Source organism: Acanthochromis polyacanthus, chromosome 19 (genome assembly GCF_021347895.1).
Source record: "Acanthochromis polyacanthus isolate Apoly-LR-REF ecotype Palm Island chromosome 19, KAUST_Apoly_ChrSc, whole genome shotgun sequence".
Taxonomy (NCBI): domain Eukaryota; kingdom Metazoa; phylum Chordata; class Actinopteri; family Pomacentridae; genus Acanthochromis; species Acanthochromis polyacanthus.
In genome coordinates, this window is record NC_067131.1 from 29,893,220 (window position 1) to 29,907,631 (window position 14,412).

The window sequence follows — 14,412 nt, forward strand, 5'->3', positions numbered from 1 at the left end:
TGCAAGTCCTACAAGAAAGCAAGTGTAGTACAGAAAATAAATCCAGCATTTCATCCGTCTGGTCGGCATCACAGCTGGCATTCTCAGTGGCTTTGGACTGTTCACAGGATTGTTTCTCAAAGAAATGAGAGCAAACGCAGAAATCTGAGTGCAGACAAACAGTTTGGTTCCCAAATAGTGACTGTTTGACCAAATCTGAGCATAAAATGAAGGATTGTTGCTCTCTGAAACACCACATTCGTCATTAAAGACAGTGTGGTAACTCCAACATTGGCAAGCTAAATAATACTAAAAACGTAATTTTCACATTTGCTATTCTTGTTTGAATTGCTCATGAACTCCTCGCTACATAAATATGGAACAAAGATCACAAGAACCAGAGATCTGTGATGGTTCTCCTCGTATTTATACTCACTAAAGTAGAAGATCAAGCTTCTATAAATTGATATCTTTGCTCGTTCTTTCACTCTTGTTTACACTCCTGCTTCTCAGCTGAATAAGTCTTTATTCTTTTTTGTGTTTTTTTACTTTATTAAGTAATCCAGGTTTGAAATTCCGTTAACTTTTTAGCTTTATTTCCATCATAGAGCTGCACTGCTTCTACTTTTTTATCAAAAACAAAATGCTTTTCATTGCTACCGTTCAACTTGACTCATACTGGCCACAGGAAATGTCTGAAATTTTCCAGGGGGCGCTATCGATGCGTCCATTTCTACGAAAACATCAATTTTTTTCTCCGATCCTGATGTGCCTGTTCGTGTACGTGTTTGAGTATTTTTAGGCCCTTCAAAACTGGGATTCAAAAGACGGGATCAAAAATAAAATTAATAATTGAAGCTGCAAGCAGCGTTGATCGGGTCCTTGCAGCTCGGCTATTCCACCAGGTGGCGCTGTGACTGAGAGTGTATTATAACAACAGTAATAAAGAGTTAAATTGTCCTTCAGATGTTGAATTAATCGCGTCTGTTTGTGTCAGGGTCTGGGTCTGCTCATCAACCTGGTGGAGTACAGCTCCAGGAACCGGTACTGTCTGATGGAGATGGAGATGGAGGAGGGCCAGGGTCCGTGCGACTCCACCGTCCTGCTGAACCCTCAGCACCAGAACATCACCAGCACCGGACCGCTCAGCGCCATCGCCGCTCTCGTACAGGTAAGCCCATCATTCAGGCTCACCTGTTGGTTGTTCAGCCCAAAAGCTGTCAGACAAACGGCCTGCAGTCCTTTGGTAAGGTTTCACCGTCCTGGTTTCACTGTTTTCTTGAATTAAGTGTTTTACTGTGTTTAACTGTAAAAGTTCACCTTTTTACTGCTTTTAAATCATTCACAAATACTGGTATTTTACAGATGTTTACGCTTATTTTAAAGAAAAGAACATTAGTATTAATGAGGAAAAACTACAGAATTTCCCAGTTTTGTTGAATTACAGACAATAATTAATAAAATCACAGAAAAAATTAGTTAATTTACGCGTTACACCCAAACAAAAACAGATCAGAACTTTAAATATTGTCTACATCAAAAATCTGTTTTGTTTTTTTTTACAAATGGTTATCCACCATTTTACTCCATTTAAATCAGGAAAAAATAAAATTATTTTACGAATAGTTGAAAAAACTGCAGAATTTCTCAGTTTTGTTAAATTAAAGATAACAATGCTGCTTGATTTTTATTTTTTTTAAACTCATTTTTTCTTTTTTGGTACTAAAATATGACAAGTGGATTAAAGTGAGTTTGATCTTTAATTGGATCAATTAAAGACAGGTCAGTGTTTGGTTCATTAATTTTTTATTAAAATACAGATAACTTGTAAAACCAAAAGAATAAAAATGTTCATTTACACGTTAACCTTAACAAACAACAAAGCAACAAAACTATGTCAAAATGTGTTTTTACAAACAGTAAATCATCGTTTTACAGTAAAACTACACAAAAACAGATTATATAATCAGCAAAATCGATTAGTTTTCGCCTTTTTTTTCTGTCTGTTATGTTGAACTTTTCCCAGCTAACGGAGGGTTGTGTTCCCAGAGAAGCAGTTCATTTTCGTCTTTAATATAAACAGCCTGAATATTGTCACTTTATTTGACAATAAAAACTAAATTTACATCTCTGACCAACCCCAGAGCTCACATATGATGCATAATTTAGTTAGTTAGGACTGCATGAGGAATATTAGCTTTATTTTACGCTCCAGAAATCCTCATTATTAAATTTCCAACCGGCCTCTTCCGCTGTGCAGCCATGCAGGGAGTTCTGCTGTTGTTCGTCTCTGGTTTTAAAGTTTCTGCTTCCTCATTTCTGTTGCTCGCAACATCAGATAAAGATTAAAATAAAAACGAGCTGCTCTTTCCTGCAGTGCTCTGGTTAATGAAGCGCAAACGGCGTCAGATTAATTCATGAAGCAGGTGCCGAACACGAAACATTCCCAGCGCTCTCTCACATTTACATTTTTGGATAAAAAATTAATCATGACATCACGATCCTCAGCGTTCCCACTTTGTCCGATCTGTTCTCCCCTTTAGCGCCGCTTGGGCTTCATTTAATCTAAATGTGATCAGATTTAGATGATCCTCTTGAACAGCGAGGCCAGAATCTGCAGAGTAACGTCAGAATTAAAGGGAAAAGCCATTCTGAGGAAGGAATAGAAGTATTCACTGAGGTGAAGTTAAAGATGGTGACAGAAGATGATGTGAACGTTCTGCTGGTGCTTCACATGAATTATTAGCAGAGCTAATCAGAAAGCCGAAACGTAGAAGTTAAATAATACGGTTGGTTGGAAACGAAAACCGAAACTTGGACTCGATATGCGTTAATTACATAATAAAAGGACATGATGGCAAGAAGCCTGTGATTTCTATCCAGTTTTATTAATAATAAAGACGAAACTGTGGAGGAGCTATAGACATAAAGATCCTTTCTTTCCTGAGATCTTTCTTTATTCTGTCACTTTTTATTGCCCACTAAGTTCCACATCTTAAAGAATTATTCCTCATTGTTTTCCAGACTCCAGCTAGCAGTTAGCCCTTCTGAGAACAGCTAATGTACTGATTTGTGGCGACGTCTGTGATTTTTAATCAGTTTTTAGAGAGCCAGAGAGACACATCTGTAAGTTAAAATGGATTTTTGAAGTAAATCTAACTTTAAAAAGTTGTTATGGGGTGGTCCTGATAGCGTTAGCTGCAAGCTAAAAGGTACAGCAAGCCTTCTAGCTATAGCATTAAAGGGGGACTTCGTGTTTTTTTCAACCTGGGGTCTGTTTCCATATGTAATTTCATACATGTGAGTGATGGAGAAATTAATTTTCAACATAGCTCCAGTATTTAGCCAGGTAGGCAGCTTAGCAGCTCAGCTAGCGAAAAGTATACCCCCCCCCCCGCGTCAAAGTCCGCCCTAACGTGCTTTTTGCCCCACACTGACCGGCTCTGATAGTCTCAATGAGTGTCCTACTACCATACTAGAGATGAGAAGTGAATGAAAACCTCCACATTACCTGGCGATCGCTCTTTGTTGTGGTCTGTATCCAAATCGTTTTGGCGTGAGCTCTCGCGCGATTTCGGAACGAGATTTGCTTTCTAGCGTCCTGAGATTAAGCAAACCTCCTAATGATAGCATTAGCTACAGGCTAACAGGTACAGCAAGCCTACTAATGATAGCATTAGCTACGGGCTAACAGGTACAGCAAACCTCGTAGTGAGGACATTAGCCACAGGCTAACAGGTGAGAACATTAGCCACAGGCTAACAGGTGAGAACATTAGCCACAGGCTAACAGGTGAGAACATTAGCCACAGGCTAACAGGTGAGAACATTAGCCACAGGCTAACAGGTGAGAACATTAGCCACAGGCTAACAGGTACAGAAAACCTCCTAATGATAGCATTAGCTGCAGGCCAAGGAGCACAGTAAACCTTGTAGCTGTAGCATTAGCCTAGCTGCAGCCACACCAGCTAATTTTCGTGGTATTTTCAGCGTGATGTGAACGTTTATTTAAGCATTATTCTCCACAAAGCAGCTCTGCTAATTTACTGGAGCTGCTACAGTTTGCTAACGAGCTCATCGGTTGGCTGTTACTAGTGGTGTGTAACCAATCAGATGGAGCTGTGGGCGGGGCATCAGAGCATAAATAGTGCGTTGAGTTTATTTTTTGTCAGTAATCGGTTAATAAACATGATAAACATGAAGAACATCGTCCTCCTCAGCTGTTCCTCCAGCGGGAGCGAGCCGCCGTCCTGGCCGAGGCGCAGACTGATGACCTCATCAAGGAGGCACCGAAGCCCGCCCTGGACCAGAGCGGCGAGTGGCAGGAGACGGGCGGCGAGATCCAGTGGGTCGCCAACGACAACGACACCGCCAAGCAGGACGACGGCAAGAAGGAGGCGGACGAGGAGGACGAGGAGCTGGACCTAAACAAAGGTACCACCACCTCCTGTCCTTTTGTTTATTGTTTACCAGAAGGTTTTAAATTTAAACTACTAATCTATGTTTGTGTGTCTCAGCTCTGCAGCACGCAGGGAAGCACATGGAGGACAGCATCGTAGCCTCCTACACAGCACTGCTGCTGGGCTGCCTCTGCCAGGGAAGCCCGGTGAGTAAAATCCAACAAGATCTGACCACCTAAGATCGCTGGGTTTGGTCTGGACCTGGTCTAAAGTGGTCCAGATGAGGGAAAAAAAAGGAGTGAAATCTCAATTTTTTACATTTCTACACATAAAATAATGGTTTTCCGTATCAAAAAGCATGTTTTTAAAGAGTTTTTAGCCTTCGTATGACAATCTGTTCCACATTTAACCCATCGAAATGTGGAGGTTTTTGATCTGGACCTGATCCAAAGTGGTCCAGATGCAAAATAAATGCACTGAAATCTCAATGTTTTTACATTCCAACACATAAAATAATGGTTTTCCAAATCAAAAACGATGTTTGAAAGGGTCTTTAGCCTACATACAACAGCGTATTCCAGGTTTGACCTGGTGTAAAGTGGCCCAGTTGCAACAAAAAGCACTAAAATCGACATATTTTTATGTTTCTACACAGAAAATGATGGTTTTCCTTGTTTTGAAGAGTTTTTAGCCTTTGTATGAAAATCTATTCAGGATTGATCTCTGGTTTTTGATCTGAAATGGTCCAGATGCAACAAAATGCACTGAAGTCTTCACATTTTTACATTTCTAGACAGAAAATATGAAGGTTTACTGCATAAAATGATTTTTTGATGATGATGTATTCCAGATCTAACCTTTCTAAGGTCACTGACTTTTGATCTTTTACAGAATTTGGCTACAAATTCTTCACTTTAGGCCATTTTATTTAAAAGACACTTAGGATAAAGTGGTTTTGATTAATTCTGAGCATTCTAAGCTTCTTTTTTGTTGTATTTCCTAACTTATCTTCATATTTCTGGCTGGTAAATGGTGTTTTTTTTGGCATTTTTTGAAGAAAATCTTGCTTTCAGAGCCACCATCGGGTTCAGAGGAAATAAGAGCAGAACTGTGTTTTTGCTTCATTATTGTCTTCATGTGAGCTTCTCTAGAGTTTGTCTTTGTTGTTTGTCTGTATTTGACTAAAACCCACTTTAAATGATCATAACTCTCCCTGTGGTGTGCCGTCAGTGTGTCTGACCTCCTCTGTGTTCCTCCTCCAGTTGAATGTGACTACTGTGAGAGAGAACCTTCCTAAAGGAGATTTCTCCATCATGACGGAAATGCTGAAAAAGTTCCTCAACTTCATGAACCTCACCGTGAGTTCCAGCTTTTTTCAGCTCTCATCTTTCCTGCTCATTTCCAAGCTGTCAAACACGTCGGGCTTTAAATGGATAATTACTGAAGGTTCTCGTTAAGTTGTCAAACCGGGCTGAGCGTTTATTTAACAGCACAAACGAATAAAGGCGACTTTAGAAAGAAATAAAATGACATAAAGGAGCCTGGGTTTCATCCAGTGTCTGAGAAATGATTAATTTACACAGAAACAGTAAATGTGGCTCAAAGTGTCAGAAATCTGTTTTTACAAGTAATCATTCAATGTTTTACTGTAAAATTACAGTTTTACTGCATTTAACCTCCTAAGACCTTTGGTTTGGTTTGTATTTTAGTTTTTTTCTACTTACTTGGGATGAGGAGTCACCAATAAACATAACTGGATAATATCTAATATCTGATTATTATGTTTATTACATTTACATCATATATATATATATATATTTTACTACATTTACATTGTTATTACTATTATTAGTAGTAGTAGTAGAGGCAGTAATATCAGCATTATTATTAGTATTAACAATATGACCTTTTGGGGGAAAAAAATCAAAAACAAAAACATGTCCACATCTGTGGATGGCAGGTCTGAAGAGGTTAAATCAACCAAACATCAACTTATTTTACAGATTTCTGCTGGTATTTGAAAGAAAAACTGTTTCTGTTAACGATGAAAAACTGCAGATTTTACTGGGGTTTTTTTTAAACTACAGAGAATAATTTATAATATAAAAATATACATTAACAAATTCACCTTAATAAATTCATTGAAAGAAAAAAAACATTCTTTTAAGGATAAATATTGGTTAAATAACATTTCTGTCACTTCATAAAAAAGTGTTAATTTCCACATGAACCCAAACAAAAACAATCAGAACATAAATAAAGTTCACACCAGAAATCTGTATTTTTATAAATCATGACTTTTACTGCATTTAAATCAACCAAAGATGCTGTTTTACATGTGGTTATTTTAAATAAAAAATATGCAAATTCATTATGAAAAACAAAAGATTTTCTCTGTTTTCTTGAATTAATATTGAATAATTTTTAAAAAATGAATTAAAGATGAAGTCATGAAGGGTGGCTGATTTTCACTGGGATTTTGGAGTGTTTCTTCAAGATAGTTTCTTTTTTTCTGGCCCCGTTGCTGCTCGATTTTTACTGTTTTGAGATGATGTTGAAATGAAAATATATGAATCTAGATGGAGCCCGAGTTTGGCAGTTAAATGAATAAAATCTAATAATTAATGATCGATCATGTTAGAGCAAAAGCTGAGATCAAAGTGAGTTAAAGGGAATTTGATGGTAAATCAAACCATGGTTGTCAGGTTTCTACTGCGTGTAACTAATGAGTGAAGCTGTACATCATTCTAAGGTGATTTATTCTTTAAAATGATTGAAAATTGAGATTATTTCTGATTTTATTTCTCTGTGTATCTGACCTCTGCAGTGTGATGTCGGCACCACAGGACACAAATCCATCTCCAAGATCATCGACTATCTGGAGCACTGCTAAGAAGACACACACACACACACACACACACACACACACACCGTCTCCTTCATCGTTGTTACCATCATCATCACCACCTCAGACGTTCGGTTCACTGGAAGCTGAACTTCACTGGAGGAGGTTAAAGTTCGGTTTCTCCGGTCGGTCCGACGTTCCTCGTGTTCCCGTTCAGCCCCAGTCAGTATTTTTGCTTTCACTTCACCTTCTAAAAAAGCTGCTCAGAACGACCAGATTGCTTTATTCCTCCTTCAAAGTTTCCCCTCTTTTCGATCGACCATAAAAGCGACAATAGAAGAGAACTGCTGACTGAAATTACGGCTCCTTTGAACACTTGGTTCCCCGCTGAGCTGCCCTCCACCTCTCAGAGGAATCGGGAGCGTTGATCTTTGCAGGAGGTCCGTTTTCAGGCGGTGCTCGTCGGTTCATAGTGGGACATTTTGGGGAACTTTTCTTTCTTTTCTGTGACTCTAAAACACGCTGACCTCTGAGGTTGTTAAAGCTGAAAGTTTTCCTCTCTGAGAATCGATCCAGCTCCACTTCAAAGCTCGGCGTCTCGGCGGGACCCGAGGCCTCCAGACCAGAACCGTCGTCCTGCAGCCGCCTTCAGTTACCGTCGAGGCCCTGAGAGGACCTCTGTTAGACTGCAGACCCTCCATCTGATGGAGAGGACCTCCGTTAGACTGCAGACCCTCCATCTGAGAGGAGAGGACCTCTGTTAGGCTGCAGACCCTCCATCTGATGGAGAGGACCTCTGTTAGACTGCAGACCCTCCATCTGAGAGGAGAGGACCTCTGTTAGACTGCAGACCCTCCATCTGATGGAGAGGACCTCCGTTAGACTGCAGACCCTCCATCTGAGAGGAGAGGAGCCTCTGTTAGACTGCAGACCCTCCATCTGAGAGGAGAGGACCTCTGTTAGGCTGCAGACCCTCCATCTGATGGAGAGGACCTCTGTTAGACTGCAGACCCTCCATCTGAGAGGAGAGGACCTCTGTTAGACTGCAGACCCTCCATCTGAGAGGAGAGGACCTCTGTTAGACTGCAGACCCTCCATCTGAGAGGAGAGGACCTCCGTTAGGCTGCAGACCCTCCATCTGATGGAGAGGACCTCTGTTAGACTGCAGACCCTCCATCTGAGAGGAGAGGACCTCCGTTAGGCTGCAGACCCTCCATCTGAGAGGAGAGGACCTCTGTTAGACTGCAGACCCTCCATCTGAGAGGAGAGGACCTCCGTTAGGCTGCAGACCCTCCATCTGAGAGGAGAGGACCTCTGTTAGGCTGCAGACCCTCCATCTGAGAGGAGAGGACCTCTGTTAGACTGCAGACCCTCCATCTGAGAGGAGAGGACCTCCGTTAGGCTGCAGACCCTCCATCTGAGAGGAGAGGACCTCCGTTAGGCTGCAGACCCTCCATCTGAGAGGAGAGGACCTCTGTTAGGCTGCAGACCCTCCATCTGAGAGGAGAGGACCTCTGTTAGGCTGCAGACCCTCCATCTGAGAGGAGAGGACCTCTGTTAGACTGCAGACCCTCCATCTGAGAGGAGAGGACCTCTGTTAGACTGCAGACCCTCCATCTGAGAGGAGAGGACCTCCGTTAGACTGCAGACCCTCCATCTGAGAGGAGAGGACCTCCGTTAGGCTGCAGACCCTCCATCTGAGAGGAGAGGACCTCCGTTAGACTGCAGACCCTCCATCTGAGAGGAGAGGACCTCCGTTAGACTGCAGACCCTCCATCTGAGAGGAGAGGACCTCCGTTAGACTGCAGACCCTCCATCTGAGAGGAGAGGACCTCCGTTAGACTGCAGACCCTCCATCTGAGAGGAGAGGACCTCTGTTAGACTGCAGACCCTCCATCTGAGAGGAGAGGACCTCTGTTAGGCTGCAGACCCTCCATCTGAGAGGAGAGGACCTCTGTTAGACTGCAGACCCTCCATCTGAGAGGAGAGGACCTCCGTTAGACTGCAGACCCTCCATCTGAGAGGAGAGGACCTCCGTTAGGCTGCAGACCCTCCATCTGATGGAGAGGACCTCTGTTAGACTGCAGACCCTCCATCTGAGAGGAGAGGACCTCCGTTAGGCTGCAGACCCTCCATCTGAGAGGAGAGGACCTCTGTTAGACTGCAGACCCTCCATCTGAGAGGAGAGGACCTCCGTTAGGCTGCAGACCCTCCATCTGAGAGGAGAGGACCTCTGTTAGGCTGCAGACCCTCCATCTGAGAGGAGAGGACCTCTGTTAGGCTGCAGACCCTCCATCTGAGAGGAGAGGACCTCTGTTAGACTGCAGACCCTCCATCTGAGAGGAGAGGACCTCTGTTAGACTGCAGACCCTCCATCTGAGAGGAGAGGACCTCCGTTAGACTGCAGACCCTCCATCTGAGAGGAGAGGACCTCCGTTAGGCTGCAGACCCTCCATCTGAGAGGAGAGGACCTCCGTTAGACTGCAGACCCTCCATCTGAGAGGAGAGGACCTCCGTTAGACTGCAGACCCTCCATCTGAGAGGAGAGGACCTCCGTTAGACTGCAGACCCTCCATCTGAGAGGAGAGGACCTCCGTTAGACTGCAGACCCTCCATCTGAGAGGAGAGGACCTCTGTTAGACTGCAGACCCTCCATCTGAGAGGAGAGGACCTCCGTTAGACTGCAGACCCTCCATCTGAGAGGAGAGGACCTCCGTTAGACTGCAGACCCTCCATCTGAGAGGAGAGGACCTCCGTTAGACTGCAGACCCTCCATCTGAGAGGAGAGGACCTCCGTTAGACTGCAGACCCTCCATCTGAGAGGAGAGGACCTCCGTTAGACTGCAGACCCTCCATCTGAGAGGAGAGGACCTCTGTTAGACTGCAGACCCTCCATCTGAGAGGAGAGGACCTCCGTTAGACTGCAGACCCTCCATCTGAGAGGAGAGGACCTCTGTTAGACTGCAGACCCTCCATCTGAGAGGAGAGGACCTCTGTTAGACTGCAGACCCTCCATCTGAGAGGAGAGGACCTCTGTTAGACTGCAGACCCTCCATCTGATGGAGAGGAGCCTCTGTTAGACTGCAGACCCTCCATCTGAGAGGAGAGGACCTCCGTTAGGCTGCAGACCCTCCATCTGAGAGGAGAGGACCTCCGTTAGACTGCAGACCCTCCATCTGAGAGGAGAGGACCTCTGTTAGGCTGCAGACCCTCCATCTGATGGAGAGGAGCCTCTGTTAGACTGCAGACCCTCCATCTGAGAGGAGAGGACCTCCGTTAGACTGCAGACCCTCCATCTGAGAGGAGAGGACCTCTGTTAGACTGCAGACCCTCCATCTGAGAGGAGAGGACCTCTGTTAGACTGCAGACCCTCCATCTGATGGAGAGGAGCCTCTGTTAGACTGCAGACCCTCCATCTGAGAGGAGAGGACCTCCGTTAGGCTGCAGACCCTCCATCTGAGAGGAGAGGACCTCCGTTAGGCTGCAGACCCTCCATCTGAGAGGAGAGGACCTCTGTTAGACTGCAGACCCTCCATCTGAGAGGAGAGGACCTCTGTTAGGCTGCAGACCCTCCATCTGAGAGGAGAGGACCTCTGTTAGACTGCAGACCCTCCATCTGAGAGGCCACACTTTGTTCTGTTTTTCACCCAGAACTTCACCCAGAAAAAACTGAGAGGAAGAAACTCCTGAGTCTTAAGAGACGGATTTTACCCTGAACTGTGCGTTTACTGGCTTGGAGGAATAAAAGTTCTAAACTCTTGATTACGTTCCAACTTTCAGCCCAAAAAACATTATTGTGGCAAAAACTAGTGAAGCAGTTTGGTGAATTTTTTTGGATTATTGTCGATTCTTCCGAGCAAAACAACAACAAATATTCCAAAAACCCGTTGGACTTCAGCCAAAATGTCAATTAATTGAAGGTGACTTCACGTTGTTGGGCTACTTTCAATGAATCAACAGCAAACGAACTGTTTTGTTCGTTAAATTTGGCATTAAAACGACTTTCATCATCTCTACAGAAGACTGAAGTTGATTTTTTTAATATTAACAGTCTATGAGCTGCAGCTAAAGGCTTTATTAAAGAATATTTGTAGTTTGATCCTCCTAAAGCTTTATAAATCCTTAAAGAATGCAGGAAATTATTTAAAAAAAACAGGTGTTTCAAAAATATTTCTGTTGAAATAATGATTTATTGTCTACTTTCAATAAATCAACAACAAACGAACCGTTTTATCCATTGAATCTGACATTAAGACGACTTCTATCGTCTCTACAGAAGACTAAAGTTAAATTAATATTAAGAGTTAATTAGCGGCAGCTAAAGGCTCTAATTAAAGGAATATTTGTAGTTTGATAATATAATATAAATCCATAAAGAAGGCAGGACATTATGAAGAAAAAAGCGTTTTGACTGAAATAAAAATGATTTATCATCTACTGTCAATGAATCAACAACAAACGAGCCGTTTTAGCTGTTAAATTCAGCATTAAAACGACTTTCATCGCCCCTACAAAAGACTAAAGTTGAATTTCTAAATGACAGAAATGATCATTTTCTTTTCTCTTGAAAAACAAAAACTGAAGTGTGAAATCCATCAGCTGCAGTTTGACTTCTGTTCTTTTAGGCACCGTTTATTAAAATTAAGAGTTTCTGAGCTCCAACTAAAGGCTTTATTAAAGAATATTTTTAGTTTGATTCTCCTAAAGCTTTATAAATCCTTAAAGAAGGAAGAAAATTAGGTTTAGAAAAGGTCATATTTGGCTAAAATAAAGGTGATTTAGTCACGTTTTTGTCAAGTTTGAGGCTAATTTCCTGCAACGTTGGAGCCTACGTTTCCCACAATGCACCTGTTTCACTGGAAAGTTTGTAGTTTATCACTCTAACTCAATGTTTTAAAACTGAAACTAGAACCAATAAAAATTAGCATTTGCAGCTCATAAAGTTGTTATAAAAGAAGTTTTCTTTAATTTGGCAAAGAAAATGTGAAAATTGTAGCTTGAACGTTGAGGAAACACCTTCGACAGATAAATCGCGTTAATGTGGCAAAAACCCCACAATATTTCAGCTGAAATAGAAGTGATTTAGTGTCACGTTTTGGAGGCTAATTTCCTGCAACAATGGAGCCTACGTTTCCCAGAATGCACCTGCTTCATGTATTTAATTGGATCGTTTGCAGTTTATCACTCAAAGTTCATATTTTAAAACTGAAACTAGAACCAATAACAGCTGGCAGCTCCAGCTCAAACTTGTTTTAAAAAGACACTTTATTTTGAAACCACCAACTTTAAAGTATTTTTGGAAACATTTTCGATTCTTCTGAGCAAAACGACGACAAATCTTCAGAGATTCCTCCATCTGGGGTTCATTTTCTTTTTTCTGAGCTCCTGGCTGACGGTTCGCCATTTGATTTTTTTTTTTTTTTTTAATTAATTTTTTTCCTCGTTTTCTTCGTCTCACAGCTCATCCTGTTTTCTGTTCCGGTCGCCGTCACACACAGTTCAACCCTCACACTCCTTTTTCTCTTTAAAAAAAAAAACAAGTTTACAAGAGCTTTATTGGCAGACGTCTGGAAGAATGAATGGAAGAGCGTTTTGTTTTTGTACATAGTTCTGTACATAGATGGATTTCCTCACGTAGGAGGAGGGTCAAGGGTCGGTTCGGGGGCCGCGGGAGGGTCGGGGTTAAATTTAAATTTAGACTGTAGACTCTACTTTTCTGGATCTGACTCTATTTTTCATTTTCTAAAGCCTTTTTCTCCCGGTCGTGTTGTTGTTTCAGACAGAGAGCTTCTTAACAAGCCAACTGCAGGAAAACTTGATCTTTGTACCAATTTGCAGACTGATGTCTTTGGTTACCTGTACATAATTTTAAAAAAATAAAAATTGCTACTTTCAGTAAACTCCTGCCCAGTCTTTCTGCTTTTTATTTTGTTTTGTGTGAAGAACAATGTGCTTTTTTTTCCCCTTTAAAGTTGAATTGAGGTTCAAGATTGTAATGTTTTTTTTTAAGATTTTTGCTATCGAGAAACGTGTAAAACAACATTTTCATGGTCATTTTGCCACTATTGTTACACTAATTTCTCTAAAATAACTCAAAACTTTTCTAAAACTACTTAGAATTTGTCAAACGTGACTGAAACCAAGAAATCTCTTCAAATAATTGAGAAAATTGTCGAAAATGGTCAAAAAATGGCTCAGATTTCTCCAAAATAATTAAAAATTTGTCTAAATGACTTAAACTTGTCAAAATGATAAAAACAAAAAACTCCAAAATACCTGAAAGAACGTCCAAAATGACTTAAACTTGTCTGAGTGGCTGAAAACTTTGTTCAATATTACTCAAAATTGTTCAAATGTGCCTAAAACCTGGAAATCTGTTTAAAATAATGAAGAAAATTGTCTAAAATGGATTCAAAGTTTATCCAAAATACGTCAAAACTTTTCTACAATGACTTAGACTTGTTCAAAATGGTTAAATTTCTCCAAAATAATTGATGATAAACATCCAAAATGACTTTAAAATGGAATTTAGGTTGAAAATGGTAGATTTTTTAAAGAGTTTGAGAATCGAGGATCATTTCACTACTTTTACACTTGGTTTAGATTTATGTTGTATTTTAGATCTCATTTGTCAAAAACGACTTAAACTCGTCTGAATGCCTTGTGAAAAGTTTGTCCAAAATTGGTCAAACGTGAGTGAAACCTCGAAATCTGTTCAAAATAATGGAGAAAATCGTCAGAAATGGCTCAAATGTCTCCAAAATAACTGAAAACTTGTCTACAATAGTTAAAATGTCTCCAAAATATTTGAAAAATTGCTCCTAAATGACTGAAAATTGGTCAAACATGACTGAAACCTCTAGATTTGTTCAGAATAATTAAGAAATTTGTCTACATGGCTTCAAAATTTGTCCAAAATAACTCAAAATGTGATCAAAATGACTTGAACTTGTCCAAAATGGTTAAAATTGCTCCAAAATAATTGAAAAAATGTTCAAAATGACTTGGAAGTTACTTCAAAGTTCAAAAAAAGTGAATACCAAACTCAGTTTTGCTCCCGCTCTATTTTTAAATACGCACACTTGTGTGCTTGTTTTATCTGTGTTTTACCATGCCCGCGACTATTGATGATTTAAAAAATGTTAGTACTTTGTAATCAATACTTAAATAAAGCACAACCAAACTCAGT

The 14,412-nt window shown here is 41.2% G+C and overlaps 1 protein-coding gene across 1 annotated transcript in view; it reads left to right on the top strand.

Annotated features, from left to right (window-relative positions):
* Nucleotides 1-13,123, top strand: part of LOC110960022 (wings apart-like protein homolog) — a 70,433-nt gene extending 57,310 nt beyond the window's left edge. Inside the window, exons 16-20 of the mRNA XM_022207066.2 lie at nucleotides 977-1,150; nucleotides 4,199-4,412; nucleotides 4,496-4,584; nucleotides 5,641-5,736; nucleotides 7,206-13,123. Coding sequence (XP_022062758.1) covers nucleotides 977-1,150; nucleotides 4,199-4,412; nucleotides 4,496-4,584; nucleotides 5,641-5,736; nucleotides 7,206-7,271 — 639 coding nt within the window. The 3' untranslated portion in view covers nucleotides 7,272-13,123. The remainder of the gene's footprint in view (nucleotides 1-976; nucleotides 1,151-4,198; nucleotides 4,413-4,495; nucleotides 4,585-5,640; nucleotides 5,737-7,205) is intronic.
* Nucleotides 13,124-14,412: the final 1,289 nt, after the last annotated feature.